Source organism: Terrapene carolina, unplaced genomic scaffold (genome assembly GCF_002925995.2).
Source record: "Terrapene carolina triunguis isolate 2854851 unplaced genomic scaffold, T_m_triunguis-2.0 Scaffold31, whole genome shotgun sequence".
Taxonomy (NCBI): Eukaryota; Metazoa; Chordata; order Testudines; family Emydidae; genus Terrapene; species Terrapene triunguis.
This window is the reverse complement of record NW_020664382.1, coordinates 594311-615658: the sequence shown is the minus strand read 5'-3', so window position 1 is coordinate 615658 and position 21348 is coordinate 594311. Positions and strand designations below refer to the sequence as shown.

The following is a 21348-nucleotide window of genomic DNA, read 5'->3' as shown; positions in this document are numbered from 1 at the left end:
TTCTCATTTACTGTGTGTAAACAGTAAATAAGAAATAGAAACTTGACTTACAGATTTGTTTTGGAGGGGGAGGGAAGGGAGGAAGATATTGATATCTGAACATACCCACAATCATCAACAACTGGTGCCTGGTCAAATCCCTTCTCTCGGAGGATTTCAATGGTCTTTTCACAGGTGACACCTGGAAGCACTGTCAGGGGAGCAGAGAGACTTAATTCCTGAACTTTGAGGTGCCACCACCTATTGACAAAACACATAGGTTTTACAGCAACTCGTCTGATCATTCTGAAATTGCCATGCCCTAAGATACCTTACAGGATTTCCCCTCGCTACCAGCAGAAAGGCTCACTTGGGTCTTCAGGACTCAGTAAGGGAAATAATTACAACCATGTCCCTTTTCCATCTTATTTGATTCCTATCCCTGCATGGCAGATGGCCAACAGAAATTACGGATACCTCCAGTTGGTCATTTACATCTTGATTTACAAAAAAGGGAAAAGAACATTTTAATGGACTTGAAGCCATTTAGTGAGACACTTAGATAGTTTGTGGAGCCATGTGCTCCTATCAGCATTACCCTCAGCCTCCATTTCATCCAACTGTCTGGTACAACCACGGTTTGCATCTTGGCTCAAAACTAAACATCCGTTAGTTGTCATACGTCATGTCAAGAGGCCCCAGCCAAGGTCAGAGCCCTACGGCACTGTACTTACACATAATAAGAGACAGTCAGTCCCTGCCCCAAACTGCTAACCATCTAAATAATTGGAAAAACTAAGCTCTTTGGAGCAAGGAGTGTCTCTTATTCTGTTAGTACAGCATGTAGTACAGCAGAGTCCAAATCCTACCTGGGGCTTCTGGGCATTACCACAATACCAATAAAGACATTAGAAGGTATTTTTCCAATTTGCTCACTCTGGGTCCGGTCAGTGATCTCTGTACAGACTGTTAGCAAACTTTTCCCCTCCTGTTTGCGTGGGGGTCCTCCAGCAGCAACAGGAGAGACAGGCAGGGATTTGTTTAAAGATGGAAAGAGGGACCGTAAAACCATAAAGACTAGCAGGGGCCTGAGGGCAGCTAAGTACCCCCCAAACTTCTTTTAACTGTTTTGATACTGACTAGATGTCAAGTTGACAATGTCCATTTCACTGTACTTGACAAAAGGATTATTATTTATGTTACTACAGTGCCTAGGAGTGCTAGTCATGGACCAGGGCCCCATTGTGCTAGGCGCTGCACAAACAACGAAAAAGACAGTTCCCTGCGCCCAAAAAGCATATATGCATCTCAACCTGCCTAATTAATAGTAGATGATGCCATAAACATCAATGAGGCGTTAAAACATCATGAATAACTGGGCTGGGGGAAGAGTTTAAAAAGTTTTCATTCATTTAAGAATTGCAGTGGTCACCGAGGCAAAAGTATCAAATCTTTCTCAAAGTGAATAACTCAAAAGATTTCTACTGATTTAAGTGGGCTTCACCGTATCCCCAAATGTACAGAGGATCAATTCAAACAGACAAGGAAACATTGCAAGCTACAGAGAAATTTCAAGTGGCCCACCCCATTGCAACCGGCTCACAAAACTCAAATGAACATGACTGCCTTACCAAGGTTTCTTAACGAGGTCATCTTCTTCTTTCATGAACCCTTTCTGGGTCATCCATTTGTCATTCAAAAACTTGGACCTGGAAACCATCAAGAAAGCAAAGAGGTCATGAGCTCCCCCGCAGGTTACACTTGTGTTGGTAGTACATACAATGGCATATAGTTACATCCCCTATTGTACCTCCAGCACAGATAGCGGTATAATTACAAACACATAATAGCACTCAGCCAGTCTTTATGGCGAAGGGATATGTGGGTAGAATATTTGTAAAAAGAAGAAAGGAAATGGCACAACTATATAATGAGACCGCTTGTAATGGAGGAGAAGTGCTGGAAGGTATTAAATTAAATACGTTTACAGTTTTGTGCTCCCACGCTGCACAATGGGGAACTGAACAGTGTCGCAGAGTAAAGCTGTATTTTAAGTGTGGGGTCAGGTGAATTTAGCCACAGGACTTAGAGCAAGTGTAACACTGTATTCCCCCCTCCCCCCCCCGGCATAAGCTGTTATTACAATAGTATTCTCTTCAATTCATAGCACAAGGCAGAGAGTAGAGGACAACCATTCCTTGAAAAGTCCCAGAAGAGATCCCAATTAAAATGGTTAAAGAAATTCAGGACTCGAATTTTTCCAAAGTGACCAGTGACTTCTGGATGCCCAAACCTGAGATACCTTAAAGGGGCTTTATTTTCGCTGAGTTCCCACCTTCTGTAAACCAGGCTCCTGCCAGAGTCCTCAAGTTGGGAACCAAAAACCACTAGACACTGTGGAAAAGCTTGTCTAAACTTGGTATGAATGCCTCACCCTCCGTGAAGGCAGCAGGCACGAAGCAGAAAGGGAACGGGGCAATTTCTTACATGTAGTTCCTGACGGAGTCGGGCAAGATGACAACACAGCGCTGATCTTCTGTCAAATCCTTGGCAGCCTTCACAGCAATGGACATTGCACTGCCAGAGCTGCCACCTGTCAACACCCAGATCACACAGTCAAGACCACTGCACGTGGAAGCCACTTGTGAAACAGGAGGAGAAGATCAGAGAAAGGTGGGTCGAGCTCAGGGGTGGAGAAAAGAACTCTGGAGCTCTAATCTCAACACTGACAAGGTTTCCCTTTGACAAGTTAAGTGATTTGCACAATGCTGCAATCTAATTCACAGGAAACTTTGGAGGATTAGTACCAGCTCTTACCACACAATAATCCTTCCTCTCTGATTAACATGCGTGCCAAAGAAAAAGACTCCTCATCATTGCTCTTGTACCACTTGTCCACCACCTAAAAGAGTGCAGGGGAAAGGAGACAAAAGACCTAGCTGATCGTATCCCCCTTTCAGGAGATGCTGTTCAGCGGTTTCAAATTAGAGACTTACAATTGCGTTCACATCCCGCAACTGCTTTTTTTTGCCTAACACACACTGCTGTGGTATTAGTGACGTTCCCTATACTAGTAGAAAGTACTTTGTCTTTTAAATAAGGTGACTGTGGGAAAAGCTACAAGGAGAACTGGTCATTCTCCTCTCTTCCCAGCTGACTCGCCAGGAAAGTGAGTCCTACCTCGCACCTGATGTCATTGAACTAGAGATCAAGCTGTGGGCTGGGTTTTTTTTTTGGTTTTATTTAAAGGGATTGTTCAGGGGAAGAGCTATCTGCACAGCATGCTTTCACACAGTGTTATGAAAGAGCGAGAGAAATGTGTCCAGCTCAGACGTTCACCTGGGGCTGCTTTACCTGCTGGGATACAGTGGGAAGAGGCTTTCGTTGTGCTTCCTAACCCCTCTAATCTCAAAGAAACACACTCTGGGTGCCTCACAGTAGCTGCCATGCTATTTCCAACTTCTTCCCACCCCCCTCAGAGCGGAAGGCAAGGAGTGGTTAATTGAGGAGCTTGACTTACCGATCTGTCCAGCACTGTAGGGACAAAATCATATCCAATCCCCTCCACCTCGTATGTTGTCTTGTCAGTTTTATTCAGTTCTTCAGGCTCAGCAAGAATGGAGCCCTGGGGATCGACGCCAATAATCTGGAGAAGGGGATTTCAGATTTGGCTACCGTTGCACTTGTTTTTTCAACACATAGCCATTAAATCAAAGTGTTATGTTAGGACTGTTACCTCACAAAACTGTCAATATGGGCCATATGGAATTTGTGGTTTAATTTTCAGGATCAAACTCTGACTTGGGTCACACGTGAAAAGAGAATGAGGTAGCTTCCTATGCTTTTTGTGAACAGCTCAAAACTACCACCCAGCTCAGAACAAGCAGATGTGTCCCAGGTGAGGATTAAAACACCCCAACAAAGATGAGAAAAATGGGATTTATTCCCACAAGGAACTTTGCAAGTCACTTAAGCTAGAAATAGTTACTAAGATGCTTTAGTTTGCCACTTACTTTGCAATCTGGGCATTTCTCTTTCAGCTTTCTTGCAATGCCAGTAATGGTGCCTCCTGTACCAGCTCCAGCCACCAGCATGTCTATTTTTCCTATTTTAAGTGCAAGGAATCAAATACCACCTTGAAAACATCCATTGGGATTATAGATAAAAATCTTATTGCAGATTAGGAATGCACAAGATGCATGTCTCTCTCCAATGAAAGCGCAGTTAATGTCAGAAAGGTGACAATGTAAAGTAGCCATTTACCTCACAGCAGGTGTATTCAGAGACCTAACTTCAGCCCTTGTTCCCCCTTCTCCCCCTCGTTTAGTCCAACAGGGCCCAGCTTTGTGACAGCCTTTTGGGCATTCTGCAACACCCATGTTTTCAAGGCTTTGGAGAAGGGCTGAGGGGTGTGTGTGTCTTATTTGCCATCTGTGGATTTGTTTTATGATGTTTGGTGGTAGATGTTGATCTGTCCTTATTCTAGCTCTTTTTGTGCATTAATAGAATAATCAGGACTTGGCCAACAATTATTTTATCTGATTGTCTTTAAATGATTTATTACCAGAAATAAAAGAGCACTTCACTAACTCCTGGGCACTTCTATAAAAAGTGTTGCTTACAAATCAAAAACATCCCAAGAAATAGGGCTTGATTCTGATCTCACACAGGTGTAATTTCATTGACTGAAGCAATGACATCAGACTTACACCTGTGACAGTGAGATCAGAATAAGGCCCATTGACTTTACAAGATGGATTGAGAGTCAAGATGGGGTCTGAGATCAAAATGAGGCTTCAGTGATAGTAAAACCACCTTTGCGCTTGTAAACTGAGGAAGTCTGACATGGAAAGCATGCATAGACAAACAAAAACTCATTATATAACTGCACTTTACATGCAGGTCATCGTCACTATCTAAATCTAATATAGGGCTTTGTTACTTTAAATACAGAAATCCCACTGAGAAGCTAAATATGAGGTTTTATGGCACAGACCAAGAAACGTGATGTGCAAGCTCCCTCTGCTGGCTCCAAACACAACTTACTGGTAAGTATGAATACAATTATGCCATGGTAAAATCATGCATAATTCCTGGCACTGTGACAGGAAAATAAATAATGTCATGCTCAGGTCATGGTAACCTTGTGGACCGCGTTGCTGCGCATTAACAGTCTGTTAGCTCATTTTGATTTAGTCCTCTTTGAAATGGGACTAGATCCAAGTGAACTACCGTACTGTTAATGCACGGCAACTGGGTCCACATAAATGGCAAAATTCCTGGTTCGTGACAGTGGTGATCATTGACACAATCATATCCTTACGGAAAAGCTTGGCTCCTAAACTATGTGTACTCCTGAGGATACCACCAATTGAGGAATGTCTTGTGATGGGGTAAGTGGACCTTACACATAGAGTTTTAGTATTAAATTAAATTGCATTTAAATGAAAGAAATAAAAAAAGGATCAATAAAAACTCACATGCTCAGTTTAGATTAAGAACTAAGAGTCAAGCCTTTTTAAAAACCACTTCCCATTCATGAATACTCAAACTCCCTAGCTCTTCGACTCCTCTGAGCTATGCAGACTTCTTTATCTAGGGGTCATCACTTTGCCTGGCCGGTCACAGTCATAGAAAGGTAAAAGCAAAAGGTTTTTTAAAAAAATATTTTTTAAAAATCCCACACTTCTAACTAGATGGGTCTCATTTGAATTACATAAACTATCTCAGAGCCTCTGCAATTCTATACCCCTGAGAGCCTTGATCTGCTTTCCACAGGGGGATGTGATTAAAACAAGAGCACTCCAGAGGTTAATTCAAAAGAGTGCTAGCAGAAGAATTAGCGTACCTTCACACTGCTGCAGGATCTCCTCTGCTGTAGTGTCATAGTGTGCCAAGGGGTTACTGGCGTTGCGGTACTAGATTGAAATACAATGGAAAACATATTGAACCATGGAAACAGCTCATCAAAATCAAATCCTGAGGAGCAGGTCAAAAAAAAATGACCAGTTTTGTTCAAGCCCCACAACAACACTATAGGCCCCACCAGTTTCTAAATTGTTCAGCCATTTACCAATACTTTCTACCTTGGCCTGGAAGAGATTCCTGCAACTGCTCCAATTAAAGCAAGTGGTATTTTTGTGCTAAGGTCCCCAACATCCCTGAAAGCCAAGGGCAATCTGCCTGTGGGATTATCTTCTGTAGAAGTTTGAACTTTCTACAACTCCGATATGCAGAATTGCCAACCTAGCAGAGAACATTACCTTGGTCTTTCTGTAACCTATGCTAACACAGGGTGGTTCTTTCAGGGTGGATAAGAATAGATATATATTAAAATTATGTATATTTTTATTTAAAATCAGATTTAAATTAAATCTTTCTTTTTAAATAAACATTTGAAATTATGACAACTTATGTTAAGGCCTAAACTTACTATAATTATCAATATCACTTGAAATAAATTAGAAATGTAATATTAAGCAGTATATGGTTGCTGCCAAAGTTTTAAAGAAAGTCAAACCACTGAACTAGTGGAAGTCACTTGGCAAGCACCAGAAACCAGAGTTTGAAGTGCTAAATCAGCTTTTGATAGCAGTGGCCTCTTCTACGGGTACAAGAGTATTTTCTTCATTTCAGTTTATTCAACTAGTTCAGTTCACTGACTAATTCATTTAAAGTTTAGAAACTGACTTGGAGCTGAAAAAGCAGAAATGTTTGTTTTCCTCTTCTGATCAATGAATAAAAACTAGGTGTGAGAAAACGAGATTTACTACTTCTAAAATCTTGAGGGATATGGTGACCAGAAACAATCAGTTCAATTCACTAACTACAGATACTTCCCTTGTTTAATAAAATCAGTTAGTTGTAAATGCAAACCATATTTTACAATTTTTTCTTATGTATCCAGCACATATAAAGTAGGTTTATTTAACTAACAAAACAAATGCTATTTTGCACATTTTTAATTCAATTCCAATTTCCATCCAAATAGAGCTCGACACAAATCACAGGTAAAAGTTAATCTAGTAAATAAGAAATGCATCATTCCATAACATAATAAACAAAATGTAAAAATTAAGCATCTGAAAGTACGTTAAGTTATGCACAATTATTAAGCAATTATAGTATATTGTCCTAGTTAGTAAAAAGAAGACCCAAGTTTAGTGCAAAAGCTATATTTAATTGTAAACCAACATATTTTAATGGCCACCAACTAGTGAGAATCAATTTTTCTTTAGGAAAATAACCAAAAAGTACAACTACAAAACAAGATTCAAACTAAGGATTTAAATCAGTATTTCTGGTTTGCTGATTTAAATCATGATTAAAATTGTTGATTTAAATTGCTTCAATTTGAAAAGCCAGTTCACCCTGGGCTTTTTGTGCCACTCTAGTGGCACAGCCACATTTAGACATTTGTGATCTGCTACTTTTGTTGAGCTACGGAACCTGGTAAGGCAACAGCAATTCATACTTTTAGATCCAGAGATCCCAGGTTCAATCTACACGTACCCTCAATCCGGGCTGCTGTTACTCTTATCTGTGGAGTGCAGGAAAAGGACATTACCAATATTTCTCTCTATCCCACATATGCACCTCAGTTGTTCAGGACCTTACCTGGTCTAGGATATGGGAATTGGGGATTTCATTTTTCAGTTGCCATGCTACTCCCACATGAGATTCAGGCGAGTCAAATCTGGCAGTAGTTGGGGTCCTCACAATCTCAGCGCCAAGAGCTCTCAGAACATCCACCTGAATCAAACAGAGTCAAAAATCTCCATAGGCACAGAGACCCTACTGGTATGCCAGAGGATGAAAAAAACCAACTATAAAACTTTATATAAACAAGTGTGCGCATCTCTTCCATACCCACTGCTTAAAGTCTGTATCAATTCAATCCCCAGAAGCAAAGTGTTTCAGAACAGATGCCCCATACAGGTTAAACACTGTCCTCTGTGTCTCGGTTTTTTAAATGTCTAGTGGCCTGAAACGTATGATCATTGTTGTTTGCCTACAAGGACATACATTTGTCACTAGTTTGTAACCTGCATTTTCAGCTCAACCTAGTTGAAGATCCCCCCTTCCCCGCAAAATCTAATCAGTTCTGCCGGAGGAATTACAGAGCTAAAATAATTCTTATCAACACGGCCAAGCAACACTGTCCCATTCCCACAACTCATGTTTTGAAAGCTACATGATGGATTTGACCTGAAAACGTAACATTCAATGGCAAATAAGAAAGGAGCATTTGGCTACAGTCTGCTTGTCTGGAGTATGAATCTAGGACTCTCACATTTCTACATACCTTTATTGAGTGTGTAGTGAGGTGTTACTCAGTGCAAAGTATTAAAAACATGTACACACCAGCTACCTTACAGACTAGTAAAGACACACCCAAGACTCCCAGTGCCATAGCCTAGAACCACCATTTTATTTCCAATGATTTGTACAGTGCCTTGCGCACTAGGACCCACTCTTGGTTGGCTCACAGACAGCACCATAATAAATATGTTAAAAATAAGTGCAGTGATTTCAACATATTATGCAGTACACCTCCACTTAGATAGCAAAGTGGTAGAACCCTTAACATAAGCATCCCCTTATGCTTGCAGTCATACCACGAGAAGTGTGATCATTTGAAAAAGTCATTAGCTAAGGAGGGTTGGGTGTAGTCAGTGTTTAAGCAACAGGCCTCCAGGGCAGATCCAGGTGCTGCAGGATGTGGTGTGGGCAATTCAGCATGTAGCACTCTTCCTTTCACGTCCAAACTTTGCTCATGTGCCAGCAGAGTACCAGAGGGCACCTCTCCTGCTGGAGTCACTGTCTTTTCAGAGGACATTGAAAACAGAGGTCCTAATCATTTGTGGTCATTAAAAATCTCATGTCGTTTTCGTCAAGAGTAGTGATGTTAGTTCCAATGGCCTCGCTTAGTTCCACTTCAGTTTTGTCTTCTACTACAGTTACTGTAGTTTTAGGTGGGCCAAATTTTTTTCTTCACTTGTTCTTGATTGTTGTAAAATATAGGAAATATAGGCAGATTTTAAGCTACTTACACCATCTCAAGCCCTCGAGTTGGCTGAATTATAACAATGGGGAAAGCAGTTCTCATCTGTGAAGTTGGTTGGGCACTTTGGGATCTCTGTGTGAAAGGCACTATTTAAATGTATCAGTTGTAATGTTCAGGTACCTCTTCCGGCTACGTAGTGGTTTTGTACCCCTAGGCCTGCCTGGGCGCAACAGCTGCGAAGATTTCACACACCCAAGACTTGGGAATGGAAAATTCTTAAAACAGCTGTGTCAATGCATAACCTGATGCCTCCACACAGGAGGGCCCTAATGCTTGTTGGTTCAAAGAGTGAAATGTAGGCTGTAAGAACAAAAATTAACACACCAAGAAGCCTGTGCATAGTGCCTAGAGCTTAATCATGAACACTCAGCATTGTTTTCTTTGCCATCCAGCCTAGCACTGGTGTAAGGGAACTACCTAGACCAAGATCATCTTATTCCCATGGCGAGGTTATGTGCTGCTCTGAATTTTCTCTTCCAAATGGATACCTAAAAATTGAAATCAAAGGAGCAGAGGCTTGATCCCGCCATCCTTACTCAGGCCAACCTCCCTCTGACTTCAGTGGGAGTTCTACCCAAGTGAGCGGTGCAGGATTGGGATCAAGCGCAGCAAGACTGAAGTCATGAAGGCTAGAAACTTATTTTTTTCCACTGCTGCTACAGTGAAGGATTCCATATTGATCTATTCCCCTTTGTCGTTAAAGCTTCCTCAGCACATATGGATCCAAATTTCCTTAAGCTGAGGAAAGAACATATTTGCTTTGTAGCCACTTGCCATCACTTCCCACTGTGTAACACTGCTCTACAGCCAAAATGCTTCTGAAATAAATGTAGTCAAACTTTACTAATTCTGGGTCACTGAGAACGAAAATGATGCTTAAAATTGTTGATTGGCTCTAGTTTTCAAGATATGCTATTGGGTCAGTATATACGACCCTTGACTTGGGAATGGCGGAGGATAAGTGAGTTATAGAGGGAAGGGATCTCAATTTAAACCAGAAATGACTAAAATACATCTTTGACTGGATCTATGAATAAATCTATGACTGGGTTTGGACAGTACTTGCTTTTTAGGCAAAACAATGAATGATGCAATCTGAAGCTGGTATTGCGTCATACATGATATGAATTGCATCATGTTATTCCTAGAAGTCATGGATGATGCAATCATAACGAAGCTTACATCACTCTGCTGAACAAATTGCCCTATATCAGCTCTAGAAATCATACAGTGTCGTGCTCTCTTATTTGTCAGTGTTTGATTTTGCAAAGGGACCCATTTCTGTTTAGCCAAAGTGAGCAGAGATGCCTCGTACTTGTGTGAACAGTGCAGATAACTTCTGCTATGTTTGTGGTGAAGTGACTTTTGCATCACAAAAGCGCAGTATAACCACTATGGTTAAGAAAGCCTCTCACCTTTATTTTGGCTGCAAAATTGGAGATCAGGACAAGAGGTGGGCCCCACACATATGCTGCAACACTTGTGCAACAAATCTTCGCCAGTGGTTGAACAGGAAAAGGAAATCTATGCCTTTTGCAGTGCCAATGATTTGGAGAGAGCCAACAGATCATACCAGCAATTGTTACTTCTGCATGGTGCCTCCAGTTGGGAAAGGTGTGTCAAAGAAGAAAAAGTGGACTGTGCATGATCCAAACATTCCATCAGCTATACGCCCAGTACCCCACGGAGAAGGACTGCCGGTTCCTGATGCACCAGAATCATTCTCACTTGAGTCAGACGAGGAAGAGGAAGAGGATGAAACTTCTGGTCCTGAACCATCAATGTGTCAGGACCCACATTTTCTCCCATCCTCCTCCTCTGAACCACACCTCATAACACAAGGTGAACTGAATGACCTTGTCAGGGATTTGGAACTACCCAAGAGTAAGGCAGAGCTGTTGGGCTCCAGACTACAGCAGTGGAATCTCCTGGCAGGTGATGTTAGGGTTTCCATGTTCCGTGACCGTCAAAAGGATCTTGTCCCATTCTTCTTCATGGAAGGTGATCTTGTAGCCTGCAACAACATGGATGGTGTGATGGCAGCCCTCAACATCGTTCACGATCCAGATGAGTGGAGACTGTTCATTGATTCATCGAAGACGAGTCTTAAAGCTGTTTTACTGCATAATGGCAATGTTTTGCCATCAATTCCAGTTGGTCATGCAGTCCATATGAAGGAAACCTAGGACAACATGAAACAACTTTTGAGGTGCATAAACTATGACCAACATCAGTGGCAGCTTTGTGGCGATTTGAAGGTTGTTGCTCTCTTGCTTGGTCTGCAGACTGGATACACAAAGTACTGCTGTTTTCTCTGCGAATGGGATAGTCGTGCAAGAGATTCCCACTACATCAAGAAAGACTGGCCACTCCGACAGTCACTGGAGCCTGGGAGGAAAAGTGTTCAGCATCCACCACTTGTTGAATCAAGGAAGATTTTGTTACCACCCTTACACATCAAGTTGGCTCTGATGAAGAACTTTGTCAAGGCCATTGACAAAACAAGCAGCTTTCAAGTACCTCCGTGGAAAATTTCCAAGGGTAAGTGAAGCTAAGATAAAGGAAGGTGTCTTTGTTGGTCCTCAGATTCGTGAACTTCTTCGAGATGATGCATTTGACCATGCACTGCGTGGCAAGGAAAAGACGGCATGGAAAGCCTTCCAGTTAGTGGCAATAAATTTTCTTGGAAACAACAAGACAGACAACTACAGGCATACAAAAGCCTTGGTTGCAACATGTCACTAAAGATACATTTTTTGCACTCTCATCTAGATTTGTTTCCACCAAACTTTGGAGCAGTGAGCGACGAGCGATTTCACCAGGACATTGCAACAATGGAGAAACGCTATCAGGGCAAATGGAGCCCATCAATGCTTGCAGACTATTGCTGGACAGTGACAAAAGATGCTCCATTTAATGAATACAAGAGACAAGCCAAGAAGCGCCGAGTAGACACTGAATAGGACTAAACTATGTACAGAATAGTTTTTTTGCCTTTTGTTTCATAATAAGTTTTATTTATATAACCCTTTTGCTGATTTTTAAAGTGTTACATAAACAGGACAGGTGAAATATCATGTAACGCAACCATAAACACATGAAAAGACCTAGGTTTACAATTTATGATTAAAACTCTACTAGCTACACAATATACATAGACATAAAATGTAAAAACTTAAATATCTTAGAAACAGTAGCCAGTTATTTTAATTGTCATATTTGAATTCAGCACATCAAAATACATAATAAATAGCACATTTTATCTCTGAAGCAGACGACGTCTCAAAAACTGTAGACCAGTGTAATCTGAAACAATACACTGCAATGTAGCACCCTCTCTCCGGTCTCACCACTCTACATAGAACATGATGTTAAAGCATCCAGTTCTTCAGCTGTCTCCACTGGCTTCTCTCAGACCCTCCATTCAATGACAGTCTTTCCATAGATTAAGTATCACTTCAATTTTCTGCTCGCACTTAAAGTCTTTCTTGTCACTGACATGAATACTTTAAAAATTCCTACACTCAGTGGTGCTACAGCTACTGGCAGCTTCACCTCTATAACGTCTGCCTTTTTGCTTTGTGACTGGCCTACCAATATTCCCCTTCAACATTGACAGCAACCCCCTCTGCCCTTCCCCCTCCTCCAAGTTTACACATATACTCTGACCAATTATTTAAAAATATCTGACACATGGTAAATTTGTTTGCAGTGCCTCACTATCCAATTTCACAGCCAAAACGATGGCATCCTCCTCTCATTAGGATCTGAACATATTTGGACAAATTTATTTTTAATTATTGGCAATACAAGTAGTTCTGACCTTCTCCATGCTCATTTTCTCTGGCATCACAATGATGCAGCGGTAGCCTTTCACTGCAGCAGCCAGGGCCAGCCCAATTCCTGGAAGCGGAGAAATACAGAGTATGTTGTAAGAGAAACAAAACCACAGTGGTAGCTTCTGCATGTCCCAGTTTTAAGAGCTGTTCTCTGCAGGCTTGAATGGGGTATCACTGCAGAGACTAAAAAGGAAAAGGTTGCTGATCTCCAAGATAATTGGAGAGCAGGACGGTCTGCTTTAAAGGCACCATTTGGCTCAACCCCAGACCAGAGCCATCAACAAGGCGAGCAAAGACAGGGAAATTTGCAAGTTCATGTTGCTGGGTTTCCCAGCCTAGTTTTTCTTCTGCCCCACCTCTGCCCACATGTTACAGATGTAGTTTGGGAGTGAATAGAATTTCATAGATTAAAGCCAGAAGGCACCATTAAAATAATCTAGTCTGACCTCCTGCATAACACAGGCTGTAGAACCTCACTCAATAATTTCTACATCAAGCCCATAAGTGAGGATAATTCTAACAGAAGGTAAAAATTTGCACCTTTTTTCAAGGCTGAATTTATCTAGTTTCAGCTTTCAACCACTGGACCTTGTTATGCCTTTGACTGCTCAATTAAATATCTGTTCACAGATCTCTTCCTCAGGTAGGTACTTGTAGATTGGGATCATAGATTATTAGGGTTGGAAGAGACCTCAGGAGGTCATCTAGTCCAATCCCCTGCTCAAAGCAGGACCCACACCAAGTAAATCATCCCAGCCAAGGCTTTGTCAAGCTGGGCCTTAAAAACCTCTAAGGATGGAGATTCCACTACCTCCCTATGTAACCCATTCCAGTGCTTCACCACCCTCCTAGTGAAACAGTGTTTCCTAATATCCAACCGAGACCTCCCCCACTGCAACTTGAGACCATTGCTCCTTGTTCTGTCATATGCCACCACTGAGAACAGTCGAGCTCCATCCTCTTTGGAAGCCCCCTTCAGGTAGTTGAAGGCTGCTATCAAGTCACCTCTCAACCTTCTCTTGGATAAATGAAGCTCAACCTGTTAGTTTTTCTCTCTCACCTTAAGGCATGTTTTCCAGTCCTTGAATCATTTCCTGTAGCTCTCTTCTGAACCCTTTCCAATGTATCAGATAGGGCTGGCCAGAAAATTACAACTCCATTTCATGCACAACGTCAAGGTTTTGGAATTTGTTTTCTTTCCATATCAGAGCAAAAAACTGAGACCCTTTGAATTCCCCACCCCCTCCCGCTCCATTAAAAAGAGCCACCTCACAATAACCAATTGCCCAGTGGTCAGAGCACTCACCGGGGAAGTCTTCTTGCTCTCTCATGTTGGAACTGTTCCACCTCGTATAAATAATTAAATATACATTGTGCCAGAGAGCCTGGTGGTTAGAACACTTGCCTGGGATGTGGGAGATCCAGGTTCAAGCCCCTACTCTGAATCAGTAGCCATTAGGTATTCTGGGGTGGGTTTCTCTGAGGAATTTTTGTTGAGACATACACTTCAAAAAAGTTTGGTTTTGAGAAATCAGTTTTCTGATGAAAATACGTTTCATTGAAAAATTCGCAACCAGCTCGTCAACATCCATTCTGAAGTGATGACACCACAACAGGACACTGTATTCCAACCATGGTCTCACTAACGCCCGATACTGAGGTAAAATCTGACCAACACTGACAACCAGAAAGACATTCTAAACCCCAAACTCTATTACCCTACACTTAAGAGATTAACATGAAAGTGCTGCAAATGTCAAACTAGGGAGCCAGGTGCAGCGGAAGTGCGGTGTAGGGGAGAGGAGTAATCCTATCCCTTCTTAGAGAAATTAGCTATGGGCAGAGGCCAGGAGTGACCGGCAATTCCCTGTGCTGCTGTGACCCAAGAACCCTCTTGATGCCAACCAGAAATGAGGTGCAGGGAGGTTACCCTGATTCTGGGATGTACATTCTGGTTCACCAAAGAATGTCATGTCAGGTCTCAAATGAAAGTTGGTGTCACACTGGTCACAAATATCCCTGTGAAATACATGTACAGATACTATGTAAGGAGTTATGTATGTATACTGAACATATGTTCTTAAAGTCTGTATCAAGGCTGGTGAAAAGCTGGTTTTCTGTCGAACAGGAGATGTCTCTGATCTGTCTAGTCTCACATAAATTGAGTATCGTCTCGTTCACAACGGTTCCCCTATCACCAGTCAGAACTGAATGCAAAGGAAGGATTGTAAAAAAGAACTAACAGGAAGAGAAACACAGCAGAGGCAGAGAATCTTATCTGGAGGTGCATAACAAAGGTTTACTTGGGTATATCTGGGAAGGGGGCAACTGGAACACCCAGACATCCTTCACTGAGGAAGTAAGAGGACAGCACTTTTGCTTTCTGAAAAAGGGGTCTCAACCAAGCTTGACTGAAAACGCTGTAGAGGACTCTGGGTGAGATAAGCTTCTGTAGACCAGAGGTTAACCTGTTTACTCTCTAGAAAGTGTGCTATGATTTCGGTTTATATGTAACCATTCATTTCCAGTATCCTTACTCACTATCACTTGAATCCTCTAGACCTGCTATTTCTGTGAGTGTTCAGGGGATAAGGGGCTGGATACGACAAGGAATGCTCGGAGAGGGCTTGGGAGTTCGTGTGTGTCTATTTCTACCGGAACAGACAGTGAGAGGCCTGAAGAGGCCTGGAAGGCAGTGCTTGTGCTGTCACAGGTTGCTGGTTTCAGGAGCTGATCCACAGCAGGCACTGACAAGACTCCCTCACTCTAGGACAGGTGGTGGTGATGTGCCTCAAAACCCTAGTTACCCCTGGGGAGCATCACAGCTGCCTACCTAGGCCTTGCCTCCATTCTTCATGACCTTTAGTAAAACAAGACAGTCTTCACAGGGAGGAGAAGTCCTTTACCCTACACATTCCTCACGGTCTCTGCCATTCTACCCCATAGATCCCATGGCAAGAGGGACATTCTGATTTAAGAGACCTAGTCCTGTTAGTGTGACAGAACACCGTGTCAGCTACAGCCAGCCGTGTCACCACAGGTAAGGAGTCAGAGGCATGCAAAATACAGATCCAAACTCGTAGGTCTCAAAAGTGGAATTCAGACTGCAGTTCCAGCCTTCAAAGGGTGAGTGCTGAAAACAGAGCTGTATCTAGATAGTCACCCAGTGTTTCTGCTAGGATGTCATGTGACTACCAAAGGCTCTAACCTTAAAGCTATTCTTTTTCCTGCTTTCCAGACCTCACTCTTGCTTGTGCCGCAGAGCTGTACGAAATTAACTTGCGCTGAGCTATCAGCAGCTCTTGCAAGCTAAGCAGGGTCCAGCTGTGTCAGCATTCAGATGGGACACCTCTGAAGAACAGCTACGTGCTGCAGGACGCGGTGTTGGCTAGTCAATAGGTTCACCGCAGAACTGGTGCCTCACTATAATGCTCTGTACTACCTGAAGTCATTCGGGCAAATTGTACAGCTAAGCACCTCACCACTTGGATGCACATGGCTCTTTCCACAAGCACAACCCATGGATGTCCTGGGCAAATTCCAGCTTTGGGTACTCTATTATGTGTTACAGTAATGTCTACAAGCCCCACTCATGGGCCAGGAGCCAATTCATCCTGCCCCCCCACATCCTCTCTGCAGTTTCAGTTGGATACAAGATTGTAGAATAAAGATACAAGAGCTAGCAATCCTTGTGCTTCAGAGCAGAAGCTGAAAATGAATTCCAGACTGCTCTCATCAACTAGTCTGCTCCATCTCAGTCACTGAATAACTTGGAGATTATACCTTCCTCTGAAGCATCCAGCATCAGCCACTATCTGAGACAGGATGCTGGACTACTGATCTATTCCTACAGAGTAAGGGGTACAAAAGATGGTCTAGTGGATAGGGTGCTGGACTGACATTTAGTAGACCTGAGTTTGATTCCCAGCTCAGCCTCATGTGACTTTTGGAAAGTCACTTATAATCTGCTCTGGACAATGGAGAAAATACTTCCCAACCTGACGTGGGTATAGTGAGGACAACAAAGTCCTCTAATAATTGTGGGGTGCTCAGATACTAACTTCTATATACATAAAAGAAAGCAGTAGTCCCTGAGCAGCATCAAGCATCATATTTTCCTTCCTCAGATGGACCCTGAGCTGGGAGCAGAACTTCTGTGAGGTTTTCTCCTCCTGTCAGGCAAGGATGCATTTTCTCTTTTGAATGAGCAGCTGTCTCTGCTCCAACCCCTCTCCCACCTGTTCCATGGAAGCCTTCAGACCACGATCCCACAGTTGCTTAGCAATCTCACTGTGACCTAGAAATTCCTACCTGTGTTTCCTGATGTTGGCTCAATGATCGTGTCCCCATGTTTCAAAATCCCAGCTCTTTCTGCATCCTCCACCATCCTCAGGCTAATTCGATCCTTCACGCTCCCCCCAGCATTGAAGTACTCACACTTTGCCACTGGAAACAAAATAGTCAAACAAATGTGTGTTAAAAAAAAGGCACTACAGCATTCACCAGAGGAATTCTGACTCCTTACTGAGATCCAAAACCACTCCAGCTAAGATCATTTTTTCCCAGTTAAACACCCCCCACCTCCCAACAAGACAAAGGGAAAAGCAGCCCACAGTACAGTGGAGAAGTCAGCATTTCCAGTGTCTTTGGCCAATTTGATAAAGTTCTTGGCACATTTCACAGCTGGCCACAGGAACAAGCAGCTCCACACCATGTCAGTTTCGTCTTAATCAGTGGGTCTCTCCTTTTTTCCCTCTTTTCTCTGCTTGTTACACCGGGGCAGAGGATCAGAGAGCATTAAAAGCCCATGTGTAGCTCAACTCAGGAGAGGGGGAGTGAGGACAGGTTAGGGTGCTCTACCAGTACCAGGTGGAATTTTTTAAAATGGCCATTCCCTTGCCAATTGTTCCCTACTGAATTTTCCACCTCTTGGGAGCTTGATCTAACTGTTAAGAAGTCCACGCTTTCATTTTATCGCATGTCTCCAAGTGTCAGCCCTTTGGACAACAGTAAACAGAATCTCTTAATTGTCTTCTGTGAGGATCCCCTCCACGTACATTTACACTATTACCATGCAGCAATCATTGTTTAGTTAAGCTACGTAGACTGTAGTCTGTTCTTTTAAATCTTTCCTAAAAAGTCAGTTGCTACAACCATTTCATCATTTGCACTGCTCTTTGGGGACTATTCTGCAGCCTCATTCCGAAGGGCCCAGTGGCAACACCGAGAGCTGGTTGAAAGTTTCATTTGAAACTTTTTTGACCAAAAATGGCTTTTTAATCAAAAGGGAAATGTCATCGGAAAATGTCCATTTTTGATGTGTAGCGTGTGTGGTTTGCTTTTTGTTTGTTTATGTGCACGAGAGGGGGCGGAAGAGGAGGTAGAGGTAATCAAAACACAGAAACCCAAAAACTGAAGCATTTTCTTTCTTTTTGCAACTGAAAAACATTCATTTTTGTCAACCTCTTCACAGGAACAAAAAGCATTTCCCAACCAGCTCTCATGAACACCGTTAAATAGGGTGATCCAGATTTCTGAAGATACACCTCTACCACAACATCTGAAGATACATCTCTAACTTCTGTCTGCAGCAGGTACTCACAGAGTTCACACTTGAGTCCAAAGAACTTTCCGATCTTGTTGATTTGTACCAGAGGAGTATCACCGATTTTCTTCAGAATGTTTGGCAGGATGTTTGGAGACTTTGACCTAATGCACACATGCACCGACACATCAATCAGTTCTTGGCAGTAACACTGGGAGGTCACGTGCTTATCTTGGATGTTCTTTTTAAACATACAGAAGTTTACAACAGAAAGGACTTTTTAAGACAGCAAAACCCTGATCCAAAACTTTTGGAGTAATCAGACATCAGTGAAATGGTGTGGATAGCACAAGGTACATGCATTTACCTCACGCATCATGTAGTTCAGTGGTTTTCAAACTTTTTTTCTGGGGACCTAGTTGAAGCTGGGGATGAGGGGTTTGGGGTGTAGGAGGGGCTCAGGGCTCTGAGGTGGGACCAGGGATGAGGGGTTCAGGGTGTGGGAGGGGGCTCTGGCCTGGGGCAGGGGGTTGGGGTGTGGGAGGTGGTCAGGGCTCTGGGCTGGGGATGAGGGGTTTGGGGTGCAGGAAGGGCTCCGGGTTTGGGGAGGCTCAGGGCTGGGGCAGGGGTTTGGGAAGGGGTCAGGGCTCTGGACTGGAGGTGCAGGCTCTGGAGTGGGGCCAGGGATGAGGGGTTTGGGGTGCAGGAAGGGGTTCAAGGTTTGGGGGGGCTCAGGGCTGGGGATTGGGGCATGGGGTTGGGGCACGGACTTCTCTCTGGTGGTTCCCGGTCAGCGGCACAGCCGGGGTGCAAAGGCAGGCTTCCTGCCAGTCCTGGCACCACAGGCTGTGTTGCACCCCGGAAGCAACCAGCAGCAGGTCTGGTTCTTAAGCGGAGGCGCCCCCCCAATCTGGAGTGTGGAGCCGGTGCTCGGGGCGGGGCAGCGCGCGGAGCCCTGGGGCCCCCCTGCTTAGAAGCCAGACCCACTGCTGGCTGCTTCCGGGGTGCGGCGCGGTGTCAAAACAAGTAGGAACTAGCCTGCCTTAGCTGGGTAGCACTGCCGATGGGATTTTTAACGTCCTGGTCAGTGGTGCTGACCAGAGGAACCCAATGCCTGACATGCCGCGACCCAGTACTGGGTCGCAACCCGAAAACACTGAAAAACGCTGATGTAGTTTATAGTCATCATTACCAACCACTTAATTTAATTATTCACCTGATCAGGGCAACTGCTTAATAGGTTACTTAGCATAAGTTAACTCTGGGTACATCTACACTGGCAAGTTTCTGTGCCACAAATTATACCACTTTTATTAAAACACTGGAATTAAATTGCTGTTGCGTGTCCACACTGTGCTCCTTGTGACACTGGAGCGCATCCACATTAGCAGCTCTTGCAGTGGCAAAGACAGAAGTGCATTGTGGTAGCTATCCCACTGTGCAACTGGCCGCAGGGTGCTTTGGGAATGGTTTGCAATGCCTCATGGGGCAGGCACAGCATCACATGATGCAGGCTTCCCAATCCCATTGTTCCATTGGCATCCTACTACATTGCCAGCTGCTTTTCAACTGAAGTGGTGTGGGGGGGCAGAGTGTGTGACGGAGTGTGTGTGTATGGGGGGGGAAGACAGTGTTTTGGGGGACAGAGTGTGTCAACACGCTGTCTTGGTCAGACAGTGGCAGGAAGCAACCAGTCCTGAGGCAGGGGGAGGAGGAAACCCCGACATCAGCCCCGTCTCCCTCCCTAGGCTCTCTCTCTCACACACACACACACACACACACACACACACACACACACCCTGCCTCTGGGCATGGCTACACTTGTAGATGTAGAGCGCTTTGAGTTAAACCGGCCTTCGTAGAGCACAGTAGGGAAAGCGCTGCAGTCTGTCCACACTGAGCTGCAAGCGCACTGGCATGGCCACATTAACAGCTCTTGCAACGGTCACAGAGAGCAGTGCATTGTGGGAGCTATCCCAGCATGCAATTGGCTGCAACGTGCTTTTCAAATGAGGGGGGTGGGGTGGAGTGTGACTGAGTGTGTTGTGTGTATGTGGGGGGAGAGAGTGGGTTTTTGGGGGGCTCCGGCGGATCAAAGCAAGTTTGATAACGCGGTTTCACCTATAACGCGGTAAGATTTCTTGGCTCCCGAGGACAGCGTTATATCGGGGTAGAGGTGTGTATATAATATAGTCTTTTGTCTGGTGCAAAAAGAATTCCCTGGAACTTAACCCCCTCATTTACATTAATTCTTATGGGGGAAAAAGACGGTTACTTACCTTCTGTAACTGTTGTTCTTCGAGATGTGTTGTTCACGTCCATTCCACATTAGGTGTGCGCGCGCCGCGTGCACGAATCGTCGGAACTTTTTTCCCTCAGCGGCTCCCGTCGGGCCCGCAGGGTCCCCCTTCCCGCCAGAGCGGCGCCCCGCCCTCGCGTATATATATCCCTGCAGGCCCGACCCTCCCTCAGTTCCTTCTTGCCGGTGACTCCGACAGAGGGGAAGGAGGGTGGGAAGTGGAATGGACGTGAACAACACATCTCGAAGAACAACAGTTACAGAAGGTAAGTAACCGTCTTTTCTTCTTCGAGTGCTTGTTCACGTCCATTCCACATTAGGTGACTCGCAAGCTTACCGTTGGAGGAGGGTAGGAGTCAAGGAATAATTGATTGCAGCACCGCCTTGCCGACCACTGCATCATCTCTAGTCTGATGGTGGATCGCGTAGTGTGCTGTGAAGGTATGCACCGACGACCAGGTGGCTGCCTTGCAGATCTCCTGGAGCGGGACCTGTGCCAAGAAGGCCGTCGAGGACGCCTGGGCTCTAGTGGAGTGAGCCCTGATCTGAGGAGCAGGCGTGTTGGCGAGCTCGTAGCATGTACGTATGCAGTGCACTATCCACGCCGACAGGCGTTGCG

General features: G+C 44.1%; 1 protein-coding gene across 1 annotated transcript in view; it reads right to left on the bottom strand.

Moving 5' to 3' along the window:
* The window catches only part of LOC113406528 (cystathionine beta-synthase-like), a 56077-nt gene that overhangs the window by 9566 nt on the left and 25163 nt on the right, over positions 1–21348 (bottom strand). The window contains exons 4-14 of the mRNA XM_026651796.2: positions 18488–18594; positions 17197–17331; positions 12870–12949; positions 7597–7731; positions 5828–5897; positions 3993–4084; positions 3500–3625; positions 2797–2881; positions 2467–2572; positions 1611–1688; positions 106–240 (exon numbers count right to left, since the gene is read on the bottom strand). Coding sequence (XP_026507581.1) covers positions 106–240; positions 1611–1688; positions 2467–2572; positions 2797–2881; positions 3500–3625; positions 3993–4084; positions 5828–5897; positions 7597–7731; positions 12870–12949; positions 17197–17331; positions 18488–18594 — 1149 coding nt within the window. The remainder of the gene's footprint in view (positions 1–105; positions 241–1610; positions 1689–2466; positions 2573–2796; positions 2882–3499; positions 3626–3992; positions 4085–5827; positions 5898–7596; positions 7732–12869; positions 12950–17196; positions 17332–18487; positions 18595–21348) is intronic.